We start from the raw sequence: 24,322 nt of genomic DNA on the forward strand, positions 1-24,322 counted from the left end.
TAAGGATAACAAAGGGCTAATTTATAACATTCATCAGCCTCATTATTTGTAAGCTCAGTTTTACCCACACCATTTGAAAAGGCTGAACAACTTGCATCAAGCTAGTCTTTAGATCCATAATTGAAAATAGCAAATGGCAATCTTAACATTAACAAGCAAACAAACATTCATGATTGTCATTAAATCATTTGACAGAATATAAGAGCTAAAGAAGGGTAGTCCCCGGAAGGTATCTGAACATCCCCATGAAATACGCCATCAGATGCCCTAGTGATGCTTTTTCTCAAAAAGACCATCTGGACCTGAATATAACAAATTCACGGCAGAGTACGACCATTAGATACAGAGATATAAGTATGCACACCGAATTTGCAATTAGGGTATAGCAATAGAATTATCTCAGCAATAAGCTAAACAACTAGAAACAAAAAGGTTAACACTTCAAACCTTGTTCCCCATCACCCATGATGCATCATAGACAACATAGGTAGAAATACTAAATAATAATTGTATTTATAAATATGCAATTTTAGAAAGATAAATCAACTTCCCAAGCTAGTAATAATCAACAACAAACATATACCATATTTGGCAAGTCTAGCAACAGAGACTTCTACCGGTTCTTTACAAGATTCTTAACAAAGACATCCCAAAGCACTTTTCTGTGACAGACAAAAATTCACCTGTCTCCCACAAACTGCCACAATATATCTCACAAATTGTCCTTGAGAGAATATTTTCAATAAAAAGAAGAAACTAATCCACCATCCTTGAAAATCATAAAAAGCGCTACTCTTATGTTTAACTGAACAACTGAACAATCCACTTGTAAGGTGGGCCACAGTGGCTAGTCGCTTAATAAGCCATTTACTGATCTCCAAACATATAGTGATTATAGCAAAACGGAAGGAGACATCACTTCAAAACATAATAGTCAAATATGTTATTTAAAGTTTGCCAAACTCCTTATTTGCCTGAGAATTTACTCTCCAATCAATATATACCAACAAACTAAAGAAATCAAACACAAGGCAACATAAGTTAAGCAGCAAAAGGATAAATCAGTACTGCTACATTATTTAGGTTTGCTAATAACTTAAATGACATAAAACAAGCATAGTAAGGGTTGTGATATCGTTAACAATGACGCAAAATACTGATATTGTTCAATAAGACATAAAGGATAACAAGATAACAGTGTCAATATGCATGGAAATCTTAAGAGCATAAAATTAATTTTATTTTTTGATCAATACATGATTTGAATTACAAGAACTCATGTTCTTATATAGACTTAATTTTCTTAGCTAAACTGGGATAACTTAAACACATAAGGAAAACTAGTTTAACTAGAATAAGAATATTAATTAATTCCAAATTCTAAGAAACTAAGATTTTAGGAAATTATTTTATCAGAATTTTAGGTAAATTTGAACTAACCTAAACAAAAAATCCTAAAGCTCTTTAATTCTTACATAAAAAAAAATTCATCTAAGACTCGTTTGTTAAACTCATAACAACAAGAAATTGACTTTAGATAAAGAACTCTAAAACATTAGGACACTTGAATTAAAATTCTAACTAAAATTTTACCACACTGTTTAAAAATCTTACATGCACATGGCTCCACATCATCACGTCATATGCCATGCCATCTTGCCACATCCCATCAAACCACGCCATTTAAGCTTTGTTGTCCACATCATCTACCCTTCCTCCCTCTTATTGTGGGTCTTTCTTCTCTTCATTCACCTTTCCACCTGACCTCTCTCTTACATTGGATTTTCCTTTGACAATCTTTCTCTCCCTACCTTAGTCTTATTTTCCCCCATGAGATAAATGTCTTGATCCCCCATCATTATCTGCCACTAAAAAAAACAGACTTGCCCTCAAGTTGTCATCGTACAATGCATTCTCCAAACATATAGAAGGATAGACCAAGGTTTGAATCTTGCCCTTATTCAATGATGAAAAAAAATATGAATAGAATAGGATTACTTGTATTTACAATTATCTCAATGGTACATAATTTATACATGTTCTAAATCCTAAATAAGTTAACAAAAATCAAAATAATTAATATACAATATTACATAATAGGAAAACATATATTTGGTGTGATCTCATTTACTTTGTTTCCTTTTCTTTAGGTGATTTAGTTTCCAAGGTTAGCATATATGCTAAATATATGTTTTCCTATTATGTAATTTTGTATATTAATTAATTTGATTTTTGTTACCTTATTTAGGATTTAGAACATATATAAATTATATGCCATTAAGATAATTGTAAAGACAAATAATACAATTCTATTCATATTTTTTTTCATGGTATTAGAGTCAAATCTTTGAAAAACTGATCTATGACTACCATCACCCAACCTTCTTCCTCCGATATCACTCCTGTTCCCAAAACAACCAAGCTCTCAAATCCTAGCAGTTTCGATATCTCTATTCCCCCCATCATTATTCACAAACTCTTAGGCCCAAACTATGTTATGTGGTTTCAATCAATTTTGATGTACATGCAAGAAATAGGGAAAGAAGACTACATCATTGGAGTTACAGTTGTACCGCTGAAGAAGGACCTCAAATTCAAAGCCTAGAATGTTGAAAACATAGTGATGTCATGGTTAATCAATTCAATGACAGTGGAAATTGGCGAAAATATTATGTTCTACGACACGGTTAAAGAGATTTAGGATGTAACCAATGAAACTTTTTCCAACAAAGAAAATATGTTGGAATAGAGAACACCCTTTCAAAGAGCAATAGGCCACCCAAGATCATTTGGTAACTCCACAATATTTTGATCAGAAATAACATCACTATTACCTAGTGTTTCATGAGCCTTAGGGTTTGGTTTTGAGTAAAGGTTTTGCAAAAGAGGTGTACTTGTCTCTAACTCCAAATAATTACAAGGTTGTATCCCAAATCACTTTAGCCATGTCGTAGAATATAAATTTTTCGCCAATTTCCACCCTCATTGAATTGATTAACCATAATCACCATATTGTTCTCAGCATTCCAGGCTTTGAGTTTAGGGTCCTATTTTGGCAGTGCGACTATAACTCCAGTGACGTAGTCTTCTTTCCCTTTTCCTCGCACGTACATCAAAACTGATTGAGACTATTGAACATAATTTGAGCTCGAAAGTTTATGAATGGTGATTTGGGGGGGGTGTTTGGAGAAGGCGTAGAAATTGTCAGGATTTGAGAGAGTAGCAATTTCGATAACCAGAGTGATATCGGAGGAAGAAGGTTAGGTGATAGTAGTCATAGGATTGGTTTTCCCAAGATTTGGCTCTGATACCATAAAAAAAAATGAATAGAATTGTATTACTTGTATTTACAATTATCTCAATGGTACACAATTTATAAATGTTCTAAATCCTAAATAAGGTAACAAAAATCAAAATAATTAATATACAATATTTCATAATAGGAAAACATATATTTGGAACATATGCTAACCTTTGAAACTAAATCACCTAAAGAAAAGGAAACAAAATAAATGAGATCACACCAAATCTGAACTCTAGGTAACAAAATCCTAAAATTATTCCACAAAGGATGAAAATTTTGTTTCCAAAGTATGTATTCATTCCATCATAGCCCTCTTAAGTAATTGTTTATCTTAAAGGGAACGTCTTTGATCAACGTGCAAATAATCTTCCTGAACAATGTCTTTGATTTCGAAATTCTCTTAAAGGGAATGAAGATTTTATTTTGCTAAGGGTATTTCTATCATCTTTTTGGCTTATTCGTTATGCCTAAGTTGCTCTTCCTTCTTTGGTTTCATATTGAAATTGAGATAGCCTTGCAAAGTTGATCTCAAGAAATTCATCATTCTCTGATAGCACAATCTCATCTCCCTCTTCTTCCTGCCTTATACTCTTCTTCTCACAGTGCTTCTTTAGGCTGAAGAATTTCTTCCCCAAATTCAGGTTTGGGTTGTGAAGGACCCTTTTCTCTCCTCAGTTGCATTGGTCTAGTAAGCATAGGAACTATCTTCTGTAAGTTAGAAGCAGTTCATGGAGCTTGTGATGTTAACATGTTGGTTTGCATATCATGTACCTATGAAGTTAATTCCTCAAAGGCTCTAGCTATCATTGCAATTTGTTACTCCAATCTATCAAATCTAATACATCAATCTTGATTTTCTCCTTACTCAACCATCTTAAAGCAGGGCTCTGCTACCATCTAATGTAGGACAAACATAGTTGGGATTGTGATCTCGTTCACAAAGACACAAGCTTTTCTAAACAAAAATTTCTAAAATCTTTTTATTTCTTAAATTAAAATTGCATTCCGATTTTTAAAGACTCCTCAATTAAACTTCATAATAATAGGAAATTAACTTTAAATAAAGAACTCTAAAACATTAGGAAACTTGAATTAAAATTCTAACTTAAATTGTCCCACACTGTTTAGAAATTCCACATGCACGTAGCTCTACACCATCATGTCATATCACCTTCCCATGTCGCACCATTCAACCTTGCCACATCACACCACACCATGTAAGCTCTATCGTCTACATCATCCACGCTATGTTTTGGTCCCCCATCATTAGTGTCAAACTCAATAAACAATCAATACACACACTCAATCCGATTAACACTATCAATATAATAATAAAATAGACATTTTTTCTTCTCGGTTCACAAACACAAATAAATTTGTTCACATATCAAAAACCTACCCCATGGGAACTCCTTGTTGCGAATGTGCAAATATGGGTACGGCTGCATACAAATAGACATCATTCAGATGTTTGTCATAATACAAAAATAAAAATCACACTAAATTCAAGAAAAATTTTAACCCAAAAAAAAAGAAAAAGAAAGAAAGCTCACTGGAGGCTCTTCATGGTGGTGATGACCTTTTGAGAGGCTATAAATAGCTAGTACAGTGCATGTAGCGATGCCTAAATATGTAATCTTCTCCCATTTGGCCGTCTCATCTAAGAATTAATTTTCAAGAAAATCAATCACATTAATAGAAATCTTCAAAAAATGTTTCCAAATATACAAGCAATACAGACAGCAAATATTTCTATTCTCAGTTCGTTATAGCTAACAACATAAATAAACATGCAGCAAGATTTTATCGTTACTCTCATCTTCAAGGATATTCCAACTTTTTTAGGCCTTTTATATAAAATCGAGGAACTCCCACGCCCCGCTCACAATTCATGGCATAGTCTAATCCTCATAATTACAAAAACGAAAAACGAAATTCTAATAAAAATAGCCTTCCATATATTGACCAGAATCGCTAATATACCAAATTCATGTTATATTATGAGTATATTAAAATATGATTCAAACAATAATCAAAACCTAGATTAACGAAACATTTTGGGGATGCTTACAGGCATCGTCGTGATGGCCTGAAGAAGCGAATCCGCGCTTAGGAGAAGCAGCAGGTGCTCTAGAACCTCCGCGAAGAGCCGTTCTCAGGAAACCAGATCTCACCATTGCCATCGCCATTTTTTTTTTTTTTTAATCCTTCTGTGACTGTTGCTTCGAAATAAGTATACCAAACACTTTGTTTACAACTCCATTGTCGAGTCTTCGACTGGCATGTGCGAAATTTATTAGAGGGTGGGCTTTGAGTTCACATTCTTTTGGGCTACAAAGTGGGGGGTTTTGGGCTTTCTCTTTTTCTACCAATTTAGAGTTATAATTTTTTATAATATCTTTAAATAATAATAATAATTTTTTTACATAATTTGGAAAATATTTCTTAAATAATATCACAATTAGCCCTTTAAATTATGTTATTTTATTTTGTATCGCAATCAATCTCAATTTTATTATTTTATACAAGTTTGTTGCATGAACGTATACCTTCGTAACATCATTATCGTTGATTAAGAAATGAATGATATGATTATACTCTAATATTAATTTTTGAAAAAATATATCATCTCATTTTCATTAGTTTTCTTATACTTTAAAGTAGAGGTGTCAAAAGGGTCATACCGGCTCAAGGCATGACTCGAGCCCCTTCATTTTAGCTTGAACCAAATAGACATGACCCATTACTATAGTGAGTCATGTCGGACCCAACTAGCTTATTAAAGACCTAATATGACATGACCCTATATATTGTGAGTTGACTCAATCTGAAGGTCTATTACTATGTGAGCTTTAGGGCTAGCATGATACAAACATCTATATATCCATATCTATCTATATATACATATGTGTGTGTGTGTGTATGTATGGGGTCATATCATAGGCCTAGTAATTTTTACACGCTGGCTCAACCGAAAGCCCATTGTTATGCCGGTTCTTGGCCTGACACACTCATTGTCATGTCTATTTTAGAATGCCTTGATCCAAGCCAAGAAATCATATTTGCAATTGATAAAAATAAGATAAAGAATTCTATAAAATTATATATATTACAAAATTTTATTCATGCAAGCCTGTTCAAAATTCATTTGTGATATTCAAAACTCGATTGATTTAAAAATTTTGGGTTATGAGCAAAGTGTTGTCTTGATATAGCTAAACATGATGTCTTGTGTTCCTCAATGGTGTTCATTGACATATAATGGAGGTTTCTATAGGGAGCCAATAGGGTTAGTTTTTTCGAATGTCGATTCATTGCCCTCATAGTGGTTGAGTGCAAAAATTAGTATACGGTTTGGGTGTCCTGAAACTTATATCTCTTCTTATGAAGTATAGTATCTTGATGGTATTGCGTGCTGGTTGTATAATAACAAGGTGTTCATTCTAAGGTTTAAAAATAGCACCTTATTCTAACTATAATATGTTAGTTTTAGATAAACTATCCTCCAAAGATATGATTAAGTCCAATTTAAGAACTATTTGAGAATATTTTATCTAGTTTCTTTCTATGCGATCTTACGTAGACCATTGCTGTGATTATGAAAGTACAAGTGTAAGATGTACCTATATCATCTTTCTAGTGCAAAACTATCAATGCAATTTATTGTCACCTACTAATATATATAATTTAAAACATTTTATAAAATAGATAACAATAACAACAATTAAAGCATACTCAAATAAATATGTTATGATTGTTTGAAAATTATTAGAGAAATGTGTATATGTAAATGAAGTCAAGAAGAAAGATTGATATGAGCATTTTTTACGTGATTTGATCTAATGATTTAAAATATCTATATTTATAATGTTCTTACTAGTTTGTAATTTAGTATAAAAATCATATCTATATTCGCTTTCTATATTTTTTTTTTATGTCTTCATTGCAAATATATACTTTTATGTGATGACTAACATAATTCTGGAGGATTATTGTGGCTAAAGATTTGACCTATAACTATCTTTTTATAATTGCCAAAAGATCTTCAAATTTAAAATTATTTACCTCCTAATTATTAGTATTTAAGTCTTTGAAACCTCGAAGGTTATGTCTAGAGGATTGTTCTCAAACTACTCATATTCGACTGAATAACAAGGTCAATTATTTTAATACGTGTAAGAAAAGATATATAGTGCAGTAAAATAGTTAGATATATCAAAGATAATATTTCCATTGAACAAAGCACTACTGAATAAAAACTCGAGGAGACAAGCCAAGTATAAGATTCCTCTTCTTCGTGTCTTAAAAGAAAGCCTCATCTCTAAATCCTGCCCACTTCAAAAATTTAGGCAACCTTCCTCCAATTACATAAAGAAGTTACCCCACTTGAACAGAATTGTCCATCACGAGCTAGAATCAAAATAAAAATGCAGAATGCACCTATGCAAATTGCAAAAATTGAAGAGGATTTGATTGCAATTACCAGCTACACTTTACTTATATAAAGCCTTTAGACTCGGTTCCTAGCGCACTATCCATGCATATGCAGTCTCAGCTTTTGTTGAAGCAGTTTCTTCACCACCTGAGCTTGCATCTTCTCCCATTTCCTCCTCATTGCTATTCTTATCTGATCCAACAACGCCTTCTTCAAGCTGTTGCAGAGCAGTTGACTCATCGGCAAAGCTCCATCCGGGAATGTGCTTTCCTCCTTGTTTAATGACGCCACCATTATCATAGAAACCTTGAGAACTTGCATTAAAAGCATTCCTCCCACAGTTTTCAGGGTTAGTATTAGAAGGCCAACCAAAACTTCCCTTTGGTTTCTGCGAAATAACTGAAAAGCCAGCTCCCAAGTCATCAGCCTTGTCACGAATATTCTCCATCTTGGAAGAGGAATTAAGCTTGATAGCATTTAGCTGAATTCCGGGATTCTCCTGTAGAATTTGACTGTTGAAAGCAGGCATCATCAAATTGCTTCCATTAACTTCAATATTATCACTGCCAGTAGTGATAATATTAGATGTCTTTTTATCAGTTTCTTGCTGAGCAGTAGCAGGGGAATGACGTGCTTTTACTCTATCATCCACCTTGATTAGATTAACCTTTTCAAAGACAAGAGTTCTAGGTTCAGATGATTGAAATTTACCTAATGCACCAGGCTTTCTACCTCGTGCTCGGGGATAATGCTCATCAGGAGTAGCTAAAACATCAACTGCAGCAGTCGATTTCCTTGGTCTTCCTCTCTTTGATGCTTGCCCAGATAAAGCAGTCCCAGCAACTTGGGCAGTCATTTCTTCGACTGGTGGTGTGAGGGATGAAACTTCTGCTTCGAGTTTCATTAGGGAGCTTTTGCAATTAGCTAGTTCAGATTGCAACTGACCAATAACAGTCCATAACTGAACATTCTCTGCTGACTGCATCCTCAAAACCAAATAGACCCATATGAAAATATTAAAAAATATCAGATTACTAAATTCACTCTAAGCATAATATGATAGTTGAAGATAAGAACTCATACTTGAGCTTCCCAAAGCTGTTGATGCTTCTGAGAAAGTTTTGCCAACGGCCTGATAATTCCTCTCTGAAAGGGTTGCCCAAGGGATGCCGAGCAACTAAGTGGTGATGGAGGCACTGCAGAGGCATAAACATATCCTCCTAGGCCATTGTATGTGCAGGGAAACTGCAATTGTTGACGTTGGGGAAACCAAGATGAAGAATCCAAAGGACCTATTAACAAGAAGATCTCCACTTTCATATGAATAATAATATATACATTTGGCACACCTCTAAACATTAATCTAGTCTAGGAGAGTAATGTTATGTGCATTCAATTTTAAGTATCCAAATAGATACTATGATGATTTAATCATTCAATTACATGATGACAAATCATCTAGATACCTAATTGAATAATCAAAACTGGATGTACATAGTTTTACTAAATTTGGAAACTATGATGTGCAAAATATCTGACTATATTAAGAATTCACTTTATCTGACTACAGAAAGTTAAATTATACATGAATAATCAATGTGCACCAAAAGAGAACGTTGAATTAAATGGATAGGCTAAAGGAACTCTGAGAAAATTGTATTGCTTCCACATGACTGGAGTTGCATCATTACCTGGAAAGCTCGGATACGGGAAAACAACAGGGTAACATAAATTAGGAGCCTGGGGTTGTTGGCTTGATGAAGTTGCTCCTCCTATCACAACAGGGGCTTGGCAACTAGCATTGAAAGGAGTGAATGCCTGAAAAGGAGCAGGAATATTTACTCCAGACAAATGGAAACCAGGCTGTGGAGGCATCCAAAAGGGCATAGCTGATTGGGAAAAATGCAGCTGTGGCTGGCCTTGCTGAACCTGGTTTTTTGTGAAATCTGGTATTTCCTGCCATTGACTAGCAACAACAGCAGAGGGTGATTGGGTGGTATTCTTAGCTTCAAGTGTCACATTGTGTGTCTTTTGTTCTTCATTGATCTGTGCACGCTGAGATTCAAATATAACATATTTTTAAGTATAATCATAAAACATCTACATGTAACAAATCATGTCAGTGAAAGAAAGAGCTGCATGTTTTTCACCTCTCCAAATAACTTAGAACAAAACAAACTACAAAGCTTCAAGATAATGAAGCTACACAAAGGTCAACCAGTGACCAGTATGATGGAGCTTTACAACCAAATGTGGTTTAACAAGAAGTTAAGAACTGAAATTGCATAAGCAAGATCAAATTAAAAAAAGGCATTCCCTTTGCTTTAACAAGTATAAAGAGGATCGAATCTCATACCAAGAGTTCAATTGTCTCAGTTACTTGACTGGTAGAGGAAACAATTTTCTGCCCCTTCTTCTTTTCCATGGCATTGAAAAAACGCTTATTTTTGCCCAAAAAACTTTCCGTGCACTGGTGAATACAGAGTAGAGTTTTTGTTGCAAGTCTAATGCTGTATTACCCTGCAGACGAACGGGAGAGAAAGGTCAATAGCTATACCATTAAAGAGCAGAAAAATAACCCACATGTCCTCTTCAGCACTTTGCAAAGAGAATGTAAAGGACTTTTACAGCTTTCTTGATGCTTACTGCAAACCTGTCCTCCTGTCTTCTGGAAACTAAATATTTTTCAAAATAGTTAATGGGATGAGATGATAACATTAACATAATACGCCATTGATTTGCTGTGGCCATTACAGTACATTGAGTGTGCACATTTTCATATTATTATACATTTGTTAGAATTAAATATACCAGTGTTAAATCATTAAAATAGTAAAATTTATTAAAATCGAGAACGATTATCTTAATTTACACGGACAAGACTGTTCTTTGAAACCAGCAAAGTCACAGGGAGTAGTGGTTTCACAGTTGCCTCCATAGGCACGAGAGAGTGGTAAAACTTATGAAATTATTTAAGAATTATAATGTAATTTAATTTAATTTATAAAATTGTTTTGTTTGATTTGATAAATTTTTGAGTAATTTTATCAAATTGAATCAATCTGTAAACTGTATTTTTTAACAAGTAATTAGATATATAATTTGTTTTTAAAATTTATTTTATTATATATATTATATATTATTTATTTTATGTATTTATATTATATTATAAAAAATTATAATTTTATTAATTTTATTAAATTATATATATTTAAAAATAAAACATTTTAATATATTTAAACTGTAATTTAAAATAAAATAAAATAAATTTTTTTGTTTAATTCAATTTAAAAAATTTTTATACTATTTTTTGATTTAGTTTTATAAAACTCTTAAATCATTCTAAATGATTGTACATTCACTATTAAAACCCCAAAAAGGGCAAAAAAAAAAAAAAAAAAAAGAGAAAACAAGGTAATTGTGGAGGCGCGTGAATATGGTCAATTTAAAAGAGGACTATTTTTCACCTGTATGTTATTTTTTTTAGTTTTTTTTTTTTAACTTTAAAAATCTTAAATATTTATTTATAACTGATTAAAATTAATGATAATAAAGATAAAATCATTATTTTATCTATAATATTAAAAATAAACTAAAATATAACATTATTTTCTTCTCTTAAATTTTAAAAACTAAAAGTTCTCTCAATCAAAGTTTTAAAAAATAACAATTTTCTCTAGGGTTAGTTTCCATATCTCCGAGGTTAAATTCAACGTCATTACTAGCCGTTTATCCCTCCCGAAGCTTTATCTCCCTCTGATGGTCTCTTTTCATCTATTTGGACGTCCGTTCGACATCGATCTTTGTCTAGAAGATGAAGAGTTTCGCCACCCATTTTCTCCCAATCCTCATTTGATGTTGATTAGGTGTTCAAATAAGTGGAGATAAACTACCAAAGAGAGAGAAAACTTCAGGAGAGATAGACAGTTCGTAATGACACCAAATTTGATGTCAAAGATATGAAAACTAAACTCTAAGGGGAAATTGTCATTTTTTAAAACTTAGATTTAGAGAAAACTTTTAGTTTTAAATTTTAAAAGAAAAAATAAAATTTTAAAAGATTAAAATTTCGTTAATTTAAACTGCATATAAATTGATGTTTAAATTTTTTAAAATTAAAATGATACTTAAAAAAATAGTATACTTTAAGTGAAAAATAACCCATTGACCAAATAAAAAAATAAAAAAATACAAAGAGCAGAGGAAACATGGAAGAGAGGGGACAGGAATATGGAAATGAACGTTTAGAAATGGCAGGTGGGTGCGTCATGCGTGGAAGACCACCCTCTTTCTCTGGTCAAATGAACTCTTTTTTAAATGTCTCCTCTAATTATGTACCTGCACGTGTACTCACCGTACGAATAAGACTGACCCAGCAGCATTACAATTGACACGAGTTGCAACATTAAAATAGACAGGCGTTGTACGTTAGGATTCCAAATATAAAAGCAACGATTCAAATTTATTAAATTAAATTTTATAATTTGATATAATAATAGTGAAACTAAGCATTAAAAAAAGAAATTGGGTTACTTATTTGTCCAAGCATTGAGTATAAATTATTGTTATAGAAATAGGTTAATTTAAAAATAATTAATTATAAATTATTATTATATTTAATAAAAATTAATATATATAAATAATTTTATATTTATTAAAAATAATAAAAAATAAAAATGTGATTTTATATAATTATTTTTAATATAATTATTTTAAAATAAAATAATATTATATGTATAAATAATATACACAACTAATTATATGTTATCATGTAATTAAATAATTTAAAATTGGAGATAAAATAATATTTTATTATATAATAAAATTATTAATTGTGTATAAAATTATATATATTATTTGTGTATATAATTTTATTTTTTAAAATATATTTTATAATTTCATTTTAATCAAAAATAAAAGTATTTTAATTTTAAAATTTTAATAAATAAAAATAAAATTATAATAAAATCAAAATTAATTTAATAATATTTTAATATCTTAATATTTAAGATAATAATGATAATTAAATTATTAATATAAATAAAATATTTTAATCTTCTTTTACTACAACCTAAACGGCCCAAGTGTAATTCCCTCTTCTACACCGTGTAGTTTTAAATTAACTATGATCTCATGTTATAAGCAAATAGCATGGTGAAGAAATAACAAAATTATTCAACAAGGGGACACATTCATATCATCGACGTCAACTGATGAACTCAATCCAGCCGTATGACCAGAAGAAACAATAACGTCATCACAGCATAAAAGCAATTTAAAAAGCAAGTTGATCATTAATTTGGAACATAAGATTTTCTCAGTACTCATCTCCCTCGTCATCGTCTTCACCTTCAGCAGACTCTCCACCGACTTCCTCATAGTCCTTTTCCAAGGCAGCAAGATCCTCACGAGCCTCGGAGAACTCACCTTCTTCCATACCCTCCCCAACGTACCAGTGCACGAATGCCCTCTTGGCATACATGAGATCAAACTTGTGGTCAATACGAGAGAACACCTCGGCCACACTGGTAGAGTTTGAGATCATGCACACGGCCCTCTGCACCCTGGCAAGATCACCACCAGGAACAACAGTCGGAGGCTGGTAGTTGATACCACACTTGAAACCAGTTGGGCACCAGTCAACAAACTGGATGGTGCGTTTGGTCTTGATGGTTGCCACAGCTGCGTTGACATCCTTGGGCACCACATCACCTCTGTACATCAGGCAGCACGCCATGTATTTGCCGTGACGAGGATCACACTTGGCCATCATGGATGAAGGCTCGAATGCAGTGTTAGTGATCTCAGCAACAGAGAGCTGTTCATGGTAGGCTTTCTCAGCTGAGATGACAGGTGCATAGGATGAAAGCATGAAATGAATCCTAGGATATGGGACCAAGTTAGTCTGGAATTCAGTCACGTCCACATTCAAGGCACCGTCGAACCTCAGGGAGGCAGTCAGTGATGATATCACCTGAAACACACACCAAAGAAAATTAGGGGAAATTTTTTAAGCAACACTAAACAGGGTTTTAGATAAAACAGAACAATGGAATGATACCTGAGAAACCAAGCGGTTAAGGTTGGTGTAGGTGGGGCGTTCAATATCAAGGGAACGCCTGCAAATATCATAGATGGCTTCATTATCAAGAAGGATAGCAACATCAGTATGTTCCAAAAGTGAGTGTGTGGAGAGCACACTATTATAAGGTTCAACAACAGAGGTTGAAACTTGTGGAGAAGGATAGACAGTGAATCCAAGCTTGGACTTCTTCCCATAGTCTACTGAGAGACGTTCCAGCAGAAGGGATCCAAGACCTGAACCAGTGCCACCACCCACAGCATTGAAAACCAAGAAACCTTGAAGACCAGTGCAGTTGTCAGCAAGCTTTCGGACACGATCTAAGCAAAGATCGACAATCTCTTTGCCAACTGAAATAAATAGAAATATGTAAGATGATATAAAAACAGGTAAAAATGCAAAATTAAGGTGGAAAATACTTACTTGTATAGTGTCCACGTGCAAAGTTATTAGCAGCATCTTCTTTGCCACTAATGAGTTGTTCAGGGTGGAAAAGTTGGCGGTAAGCCCCAGTCCTGACTTCATCAATGACAGTGGGCTCTAGATCAACAAAAACTGCACGGGGGACATGCTTCCCAGCACCAGTCTCACTGAAGAAGGTGTTGAAAGCATCATCACCTCCGCCAACGGTCTTATCGCTTGGCATCTGGCCATCAGGCTGCACATGACATGACACAAATTACAGATTTGGCAAAATAATAAGACACTCAAATACAATAAAAGCTCAGCTGTATATCATAGAAATATTAGAATAAGGACAAAGAACCAAACAACAATGTTATCTCCAAATAATACAGTCGCATAAAATTGAACAAACACAAGAACCCTTCCTCATTACAGATCAAATACAATAAATTGCACTTACATACTAAATTAAAGCCAATATGAAAGAAATGTTCTCCTTCTATCACTCTTTTCTCCCTAAAAAGACATTTCATTTGGAAGTAAGTAGACTTGAAACAAAAGAAAAAGGGGAATTCCTTTCTCTAGTTGGATAAACAATTTCAACAAAGAACAGTAAAATAATCAAACAGGTATCAGATGATGTTAGCTTGCGTCATCTAAACCCACATTGCTTATTTTAAATAAGAAAATGTTTTTGATTGTTTAAGTGCTTATGTTACCTTTTACAGAGTAACATGGTCTCTGTGCCATACTTCACTTTTCCACCATACCAATGCTGTTTGATATGATAGAAACTTCTATGAATATGCAATACCTCAAATCTGGCAATAATTAAAACTTACAGAGGTCTCATTCTAGGTAACGATGCAACATGTAATTAAGGTATCTTTATCAAGATCTGTAATTAATATAATAAACATCAGTATAGTAGATCTAAATTTCAAGTAAAGCGTACATAACGAAGCATTAAAGCAAATCGAAACATCATCTGATGTAAACAACAAAACATGATAAAGTCCATCACACAGCTTAGCAAAAATGTAGATCCAACAAAGCGAAAACAAAGTTTATGATATCCTCAGATTGCAGAACGACAAGCACGCCAGATCTGAATTTTAATGAACTAGACCACCGACTAGCGGAAGAAAAGTACATTTCGTTAATTTATATAGCAAATATAATGAAAAAGAAAAGTTACCTGAATACCATGCTCGAGGCAGTAAAGTTCCCAGCAAGCATTACCGACCTGAATACCGGCCTGACCGATGTGAATGCTGATGCACTCTCTCATTTTTCGAAGATAACGAAATCTGCTAAGAAAGAGAGATGGGCGTTTATTAAGACGCCTTTCAGATGTTTCGCAGAGTGTGTTTTGGAGAAGGGTTTGGTTTGGTTACCATTCGATTTATATCGAGAAGTTGAGGGTAAATCTTTATTTAACCTTGCCAGTTGTATTTCGAAATTACCCTCTACTCGTAATTTTTAACTGTTTGATGTTCCGCCTTTCACGCGCCATTCTAAAAATAAAAAGTCAACTAAAGATAGAAATAGCAGTGTCTACGGTCGTGCTCTGCCGACTCTGGCTTCAACATTGTCCATCATGCTGGCGGATTGTACTGTGTCTAGACCTGCTACTTAGCGACTCGAGTAAGCTAATCCAGCCCGCTAGCAAATGAAGGCTAGCGGTATAGCCCAAGGCAACCTGGGCCATGTTGTGCAGACCCTTCAACGGGTCACCTTATAATATATTTTTTTAATCTTTAAAATACGTAAAATTAATTATATATTTCTATTATTAATATTTATATTTGAATTAAATAAAATTTTAAAATTTTACTAAAAAGATCTCACTTTGAGATAATATGTTTTTACATAATAGAAAAATAATATAAAATATAATATGTTTTTTTGCTTTATTTATTATTTCATTTAAATTTCTTAAACCATTATGTATTTATAATGATATATGAGAATAAAATTTTATAATTCAGATTCATGATATTTGTAATATTTGCAAGTCTTTTGTTCCCCCTTACATGTCATGTCAAAAGAAAATCTTCAATTCTCGCCTAGGCTTTGTTAAGCATGTTGTTATAAATTTCATTTTTAAATAGATATATAATTTGTCTAAAGTATTTTAAAATAAATACTTTTCAAATAAAAATTTTCTTAAATGTTTTTTTTCTAAAAAACTTTATTATATCTATATTTTTTAAAAATAAAACTAATATTCATTATTAAATAAAAAACGAAACAAATTAATCTGTAGAATTTTTAAAAATTTTAACATATTTATTAAAATATAACCAATTTTCGAATCATAACCCTCATAATATTTTAACATTAACTATGTCGAGTTACAATTTGCAATAAATTTTAATATCAATTTTTACTTTTTTTTATTTTTTATCTCATTTATTTATACATTAAATGATATACTTGTAAATATAAAAGAGATAACGGGATAAAGTTAATGTCTAATTGTTCCTATTTTTACACGTGATAAACGTAATTCATCTTGTGTAATTAAATTAATTTATATCACATATAAATTTAATATGAAATAATTTACTATTAAACGGTAAATTTAAATATTTTATCATTAACTTAAGAACTTTATCGTTTGATTTATGTCAAATGTGATTAACAAAATTCTTTTAGTTATTTAATATTCATTAAAATTTTTAGCTAAAGCTTTGAAAGTGGTTACACCAGTATGTCAATATTCTAAAACTCCAAATGTAATTTTTTTTTTGTGTAATTGTCAATCAATATTAATATAACGAACTATTGTACAAATATATTTTAAATCTTGGTTAATAAACGTCATATGAAATCATTTAAATAACTAAATTCATTTATACTTTTTATTTTTATTAGTTTATAGGAATTCTTCTATATGCAGGTTGTATACTATTTTATACAAACTTTTTTAAAATACTATCATCACCGAATAAAAAATATTGATGAATCGTGACAATGTATTTGACTATATATATCTCATGTATTATTGATTATATGTGAAGTATTACAGAATTATATATATTAAAATTATTTGTATTAGCAAAAGAGGATTCACATACCAATCTTGATTTTGTAAATGCAATTTGTCGTTGCCCGTTTTCTGTGTTATGATATTTTTTTTTTTGCAATGTTCGTTGATATACTCAAGTGTCACTTGAACTTATATATATTATAAGAACTGCAATGTTTGCATAATGCATGTAAACCCAACTTACCTCTAATATTTTCTTTAATTTGATTGAAATGCTATAACACTTTGCCTTTTGCTTTCTTTTTTTTATTTTTTGGGTGGTGGTTGTAATTGTGTTTCTTTATCAAAATATTGATTTTGCTCATAATGAAAAAATTAAATTCATTTGAATTAGAACCATTTTGATATGAATTTAGAAAAAAAAAAATATAACAATTGACAAATATTAAAAGAGATGAAAACAAAATAATTTAAAAAATTAAGTGAGAGATCAAGTGAGCTTGACTTAAACTGAGAGTTGAGAGATTAACTAAGCTGAAAGTTTAGTGAAGAATTGAGCCGACGAAAGAGGTGATAGGGTTTTCTTACAAACTCCCAAGATAGTTCGTTCTAAACTTGGGTTTTAACATGACTTGTAAAATTACGAACCACAACTCTTTTTAATTGTAGATTTTTATTTCGGAGGTTGACATGACCCATCGACCTCTTTATTGTAGAGTGTAATCCTTCAAAATTCTTATCATTATCATAGAATTTAATGGAGTTGGAAGTTTATGATGCTTCGTTAATAATAAAAACCATATTAATTAATTATTAATTTAATTAGGGTTATATATATTTCATAAACACCAAAAACTCAGTGGGGTAGTAGCATTAAAGATCGAAATCGATTGACGGTACAGAAAGGAAGTGAGAACGAAAACTTCAGTCTCAAAAAGCCTGTAAACATGCCCTTCACCAGATCGAAACAAAAAAACTTTTAAAAATTTTCCTGTAAATATAATCAGATCTGCAAATAAGGTTTTCTCTTTCTCCTTAGTTTAATCTAAACACCTAAACAAGAAGAATATATAAGCAAGAAACGAAGAACACCAAATACAAAGGAGATGCACAAGGTATGTAAAGCAAATTCAACAATACGTATTAAATAAAATGGGAAGAACAAGGGACATCATCTTTTAAAGTTCTCATGTACGTACATAAATAGATAATACTTAGATTCTTCACCTCATATGCTGGAATCATGAATGGCGCTTATTGTAACAGTTTTCTTCTTTCCTCTTCCTTAAAATCTCAACAAGTTGAAACTGAAGAAGGGTTCAATGAAAAGGAGTAGTATACTTGTGTGAACTCGAAAACTAAAACTGTAAGTAGAGGGCTATAACCACAATTGCCTGGCTCCATCCTGTCTGCCTGGTTTCTACTCAGTGAAGGAAAATGTTAAAGAGTGAGGGAGAGAGAGTTACAATACTTGTAGAATTCTTCTTCTTCTTCTTCTTCATCATGGCTTATAACTCTTGTAAACACCCAAAATGGCCTTTGATTTAGAAGGGAATTTGATGGGCATCGCGAGGGCAGTTTCGCCATAGCATCTTGGAACAAAATGGGTGGTTGAGAGAGATGCGAAGTGCTTGTCCTCTTGGGCAAAACCCACCAAGAATTCCTTCTCTCTTAAAATTATATAAAAAATCTCTCTCATCACACATTGAGAGAGAGAGATAGAGAGGACAGAAAGAAGAGAAAAGAGAGAGATGGGGTTATAAAGAGAAGGCCCCATATAGGTGGGGAAGAGGAAGAGACACTAAGCCTGTTGTGCATGCGGCTTATTTTGGCAATGATCTGTGCGTTTTGGCTCTGGGTGGCCGGTGAAAAGCTCTTTTCAACTTACCCTTTGGTTCGTCTTCTGCCAAGAACAAAAAATTTCCCTATCATGGTCCCCTTCATTCATCCATTTATTTTCTTTCAAGGGTCATAAATCACTCTATATTTTTGGCTGACAATACAAAGATTCATCAACTTTCGCTGAAATTTATGGCCATCTTTTTGTCATATAAATAATACTAAAGATTTTGAAAACAATGGTTCGGTGTGATGATAGACTGTGTTGTTTCTTTCTTCCATTAATATGGCACCCATTGCCTAAATTTACCAAATCATTAATCACAATTTTAGAAGCTATATCTCTATTTTGTCTTAATTAATTACTGTAAAATTTGTTTTACCTTGAGAGCATTTTTTAGAAGTTTCTTCTGAAAACAGATCTCCTGTTAACAAAAATAATCTGGGTTTGTATCTAGACCATCTTTAACAGAACTCTTCATAGAATGAATTTCATTTATATATTTCTGATCTCCTTTTTCCAATATGAAACATTAAGTTATTTGTCTTCTATATATATATATATATATATATATATATATATATATTATTGGATCAAATAGTGATATATACATAAATAAAATGTATAATTTTATATATAAATAATGATATGTTATTATATAATTAGATAATTTTAAATTTGAAATAAAATAATATTTAATCACATAATAATAAGTTATTATTTATGTATAAAATTATATGTATTATTTATACACATAATTTTATTATACTGATTCGCAGAATGATAATCCATATATTAATCACACAAACCAACAAACCGCACCCAATTAAAAAAATTGTAGGTAGATTTTAGAGTTTGAAGAGTTCAGCTTTTCCAAGCTTCATAATAATATTTTATCTTATGTTACAAATCATCTCCATAACATGGGCAACTATTAATGTTTAAGAAATACAATAAACTATGGGCATACAACTTTAAATACATATTTAAATATATATAAATGATGTGTTATTATGTAATTAAATAATTTTTAATTAAAGAGAAAATAAATTTAATCACAAGATAATATTATTTATATATCAAATTATATATTTAAAATAATAAAACTATGTGTAGTCACTTTGAATATATATTTATGTACATCATCATATGATTGAGTTAATTTATTTTACGAATAAAGTAACACCCAATTATGTGATGATATATATAAGTGTGTATCAATTTATACACTTAAAATAAATGTGTATAGTATTTTTTTTTAAATTACGTGCATGTAACATTACTCTATGAAATAAGCATTATTTTTAAACTAATATAGTATATGAGTAAGCTAAAATGACTAAGACATAGATAGTTACATTACCATTTAATTTGCCCATGTAATATATGAATTGATAGATTGGAATCATGAATGCAGGCAAATGCATCGGTAATTCAATATAATTATTAATTAAATAAATTTGTTTGATATACAAACATTGCACCATTGGGACAACCACCCTCTTTGACAGTGAAGAATTGGGTGGTGTGCCTTAAACGTCAATGTTCTTTAAGTTCAAAGAAACCCATCAAAACCTTCTCCAAATTATTATCAACAAAAGCGACCTCAACTTTTCAAGAAAAATTAAAGTCTTTGTGCTTGTTGGGAGTTGGAATAGTTTCAAACATGAAAAGATAATTATTGGGCTTGGTCCACCCATAATGGGTTGACTTGACGCATACCCAATTTACTTAACTACCTATAACAATGAGAACTGTTGAGACTATATTTAAAATTTCAAAACTGCCACTCAATCATCTTCTTCTTTTGGAGTTTTCGGCTATAAAACCAATTTTACATTTAAAAAAATTGCAAATTGTATTAGAGACGTCGATGGGCCAAGTTGGGCACGCTCTGGCTTATCCAATTGGGTTAATGGGCAGAATCAAACCCTAAACCCATATAATAATATACCTTTGGGTTAAGTTAGTCTATTGACATGTGAAGGCTCAAGATCTGACCCTATATATAGGGTCAGATCGAGCCTTAATCAAGTTGGTCTGACCTATTTAAATAATATTTTAAAAAATTAATTAAAAATTTTAAACACAAATTATTTTTTAATTATTAAAATTAAAGATAGTACCTTGAACATTTTATTTATAATCTCTCACTTATGATAAAAGAATATCGTAGTTATATAACAAAAATATTATAAGTTTATAATATAATATAAATTAATTAATTTACATATTGTATAAATTATAAAATATAAATAAAAAATATATATATATTATATTATTTATCTACTCATCTTTATAAAATAAAAATTAAATTATAAATATAAAAAATTATTATTTATAAATTTAGATAATTTTTGAAAGAAAGTTAATGAGAGAAAATAAAATTGAAAATATAATAAAAAAATTAAAATTAAAAGATCAAAAAATTTGTAAATAAAATTTTAAAAAAAATTGAATAAATTTATATAGAAAAAAAGTAATTAAAAAAATTAAACAAGCTAGAGATGGGCTTTTGCCACAAAGCTGCCCGGCTTCTGCCTTCTGCCAGGCAGAAACTTGTGTTAGTTGTTTCTGCCACAAGCAACCAAATTTTTTTATTTTTTTATACAGTATTAAGCCTCATTGGACTGGTTCATAGGTTTAACACATGGGTTTAGCCCAACATACTATAATACCGAGTTATATCTTCTTATGTCAGGTTTTAATTTTGTGTTTTGAATCAAATCTTTATTTGGCCTAACATGTCTAAATTGTATGGTGAAAATTAAATCATCAGACTTGAGATTATCCTTACTTTAGCCGGATTACATTTGAATTATCCTCACTTCAACTGGATTACATTATGGGAATGTTGATTTTATAGAAATTAGATTTCATGTGCAACAATATTATATGAATATATTGTGGGATTTTCAATTAGTGATATGGCAAATAGAAAATATTAAACTTCACAAAAAACATACCATTATATGTACAAATTAATCTATATATAAAATGAGTGATAATAAAAATAGAGCTAACAAATAAATTAACATTTGCATGTTTATCAAATTAATAAGTATTAAAAAATAGTACTATATATATATATATATATATGGAGAGAGAGAGAGAGAGAGAGGCAATGTATACTCTTCAATAAATCGAATTCATATATACAAATAGGTTTCTCTACTGATATGAATAAGAAATATTTGTCTTTAAGCTAAATAAGATGTATTGAACTCATAATTCATTAAATACTTTTTATAAATTTCAATTAAATTATCATAAGTAAATTGTTCTCAGATGTTCAATTATTTGATAACAAGAGTCATTTTTTGATAAATGATCACTATGAGTCAGACTCAATAGAATTTGATTAATCATTTTTTCCAGTTATTAAGGTGGAGAACTGAACAAAAAATTCTCTTTCTTTATTATCATTCCAACCATTGTTTGCATACTAGGATTCTATTTTATCATCAATCCAATGGATGTTTACTTTGTTTCTTTTTCTTATCAATGAATAAATCTCTTTAACTGTATGAGTTATATATCTCTTAACTTTTGAAAAATGTGATTCGATTGATGTATAAATCGTTTGTCTCTGATCAACATAGACGAAAAATATTTATTACATTTCAAATTACATAATTACAAAGAGTAAGTAAGAGAAGAATAATGTTATCTGTACATATTTTTTATAAATAATTTAGATACATAGATAATGTATTATAATATGATTAAGTGTTACTTTATATTTAATTCAAAATCATTCAATTATATAATAATTTATCATTTGTATACATAAATTAGATATTAAAAGCATATACACATAGTTTTATTGGTGAGAGAAACCCTCTTTTTTATCATCAACAATGCCCAAAACGGATCGAGTTATGTTCAGTTGGTTTTGAATGTATTTGTATGATAATGAATCTATACATATGTAATATTTTATTAAGATTTGGTATCGAATCTTTATTCTAAAATTAGATATATTCTGTAAATAATCAACAATGTACATAAACAATATACACAATTTTGAACACAAATAATAATATAATACCATGTGATTGAATGTTATTTTATCTCTAATTTAAAATTACCTAATTATATGATGATATATTATTATTTGTGCATATAACATTACTTTTTCATAAATTTTATACTTTATTATCATGAAATCCTGCAATTTTCGTTTGATTTAATCTGTTATACTACATGATTTTGTATGATTAAAGAAATATCCAATATATATATATATATATATATATATATATATATATATATATATATATATATATATATATATATATATTGGATATAGGTATATACACATATATATATGTATATACCTATATATACCTATATACATATATATATATGTATATATATATATATATATTGGATATTGAATTTTGAATGATTTATGATAATGTTAAAGGGCTTTTACGATATGTTGATGGTGTATGTAGAGCATTAGAAAATGAAATTTAAAGTAATCAATCGCTAGGATCGTCAAAATCAAAGTTTGATGGCCTAGATTTGGTTGGGTGATTAAATCAAGTTTGTAACAGATTGTGTGATGGTTAGGGAAGACAGAGTAATAAATTGTTTTTGCTTCTATCACAAAAACGACATATTGTTTTGTTAATAAAATAAGGACCAAAGGACTTATTACTATTTAAAGATTACTCTTTTATTAAGTTTTAACATTTTAATTTTTATAACTTTTTTTACTTACTTATAAACTATTAAAATCAATTAATTTAAAAATTTTATATCATTTTTCTCTCATAAACCAAAAAAGTAATAATTTGTTCTCAAATCAAGTTTTAAAAAATAACATTTTTTTTATAGAGTTTACTTTTCAATCTTCAATTGCTCTTCCAGTGGTCTCTCTCTCTCGATGATTGGTTGTGCAATGTCCCCACAATGCTTCATCTGGGAAGATGAATTGTTTTCCCAAATAAAAAACTATTGAGACGCTGCATGACTAGTCAAAAGAAGAGACCACCGGAGATAATGTTGAAGGAGCAACCAAAGATTAAAAAGTAAACCCTAGGAGAGAGAAAGAGATAAATTTTAATTTATTTTTAATATTACATGTAAAATGACGATTTTACCTTTAAAACTAATAAATTTAATAATCTATAGATTAATAAAAAAGTTTTTGGAAGTTAAAGAATAAGAAGTTAAAAAATAAGTAAGAGAATAAGTCCTTTCGCCTAAAATAATTTGCATTTAAGGACACTCAAAGCCAAATCCCCGGTGTG

At 30.6% G+C, this 24,322-nt stretch overlaps 2 protein-coding genes across 2 annotated transcripts; both read right to left on the reverse strand.

The window, feature by feature from the left end:
• Nucleotides 1-5,534, reverse strand: LOC123198627 (cytochrome c oxidase subunit 6a, mitochondrial-like). The gene is made up of 4 exons (XM_044613351.1): nucleotides 5,376-5,534; nucleotides 4,858-4,964; nucleotides 4,704-4,746; nucleotides 1-302 (listed from the first exon to the last, which is right to left on the reverse strand). The coding sequence occupies exons 1-4, from the start codon at nucleotides 5,491-5,493 to the stop codon at nucleotides 268-270; spliced, it is 303 nt and encodes a 100-aa protein (XP_044469286.1). The 5' UTR covers nucleotides 5,494-5,534; the 3' UTR covers nucleotides 1-267.
• Nucleotides 5,535-12,910: 7,376 nt separating this feature from the next.
• Nucleotides 12,911-15,617, reverse strand: LOC123198624 (tubulin alpha chain-like). Its single transcript, XM_044613347.1, has 4 exons — nucleotides 15,425-15,617; nucleotides 14,245-14,479; nucleotides 13,801-14,171; nucleotides 12,911-13,713 (listed from the first exon to the last, which is right to left on the reverse strand). The coding sequence occupies exons 1-4, from the start codon at nucleotides 15,515-15,517 to the stop codon at nucleotides 13,057-13,059; spliced, it is 1,356 nt and encodes a 451-aa protein (XP_044469282.1). The 5' UTR covers nucleotides 15,518-15,617; the 3' UTR covers nucleotides 12,911-13,056.
• Nucleotides 15,618-24,322: the final 8,705 nt, after the last annotated feature.

The sequence above is a fragment of the Mangifera indica genome, chromosome 16 (genome assembly GCF_011075055.1).
Source record: "Mangifera indica cultivar Alphonso chromosome 16, CATAS_Mindica_2.1, whole genome shotgun sequence".
Taxonomy (NCBI): domain Eukaryota; kingdom Viridiplantae; phylum Streptophyta; class Magnoliopsida; order Sapindales; family Anacardiaceae; genus Mangifera; species Mangifera indica.

Excerpts from the sequence above, each read along its gene's own strand:
- LOC123198627 (XM_044613351.1), bottom strand. The coding sequence starts at position 5,493 with ATGGCGATGGCAATGGTGAGATCTGGTTTCCTGAGAACGGCTCTTCGC. Across the intron at positions 4,965-5,375 it reads AGGCCATCACGACGATGCCT|ATGAGACGGCCAAATGGGAG; the intron begins GTAAGCATCCCC and ends ATTAATTCTTAG. Across the intron at positions 303-4,703 it reads CAACAAGGAGTTCCCATGGG|GTCCAGATGGTCTTTTTGAG; the intron begins GTAGGTTTTTGA and ends TGTTATATTCAG.
- LOC123198624 (XM_044613347.1), bottom strand. The coding sequence starts at position 15,517 with ATGAGAGAGTGCATCAGCATTCACATCGGTCAGGCCGGTATTCAGGTC. Across the intron at positions 14,480-15,424 it reads GCCTCGAGCATGGTATTCAG|CCTGATGGCCAGATGCCAAG; the intron begins GTAACTTTTCTT and ends TGTCATGTGCAG. Across the intron at positions 14,172-14,244 it reads TGCACGTGGACACTATACAA|TTGGCAAAGAGATTGTCGAT; the intron begins GTAAGTATTTTC and ends TATTTATTTCAG.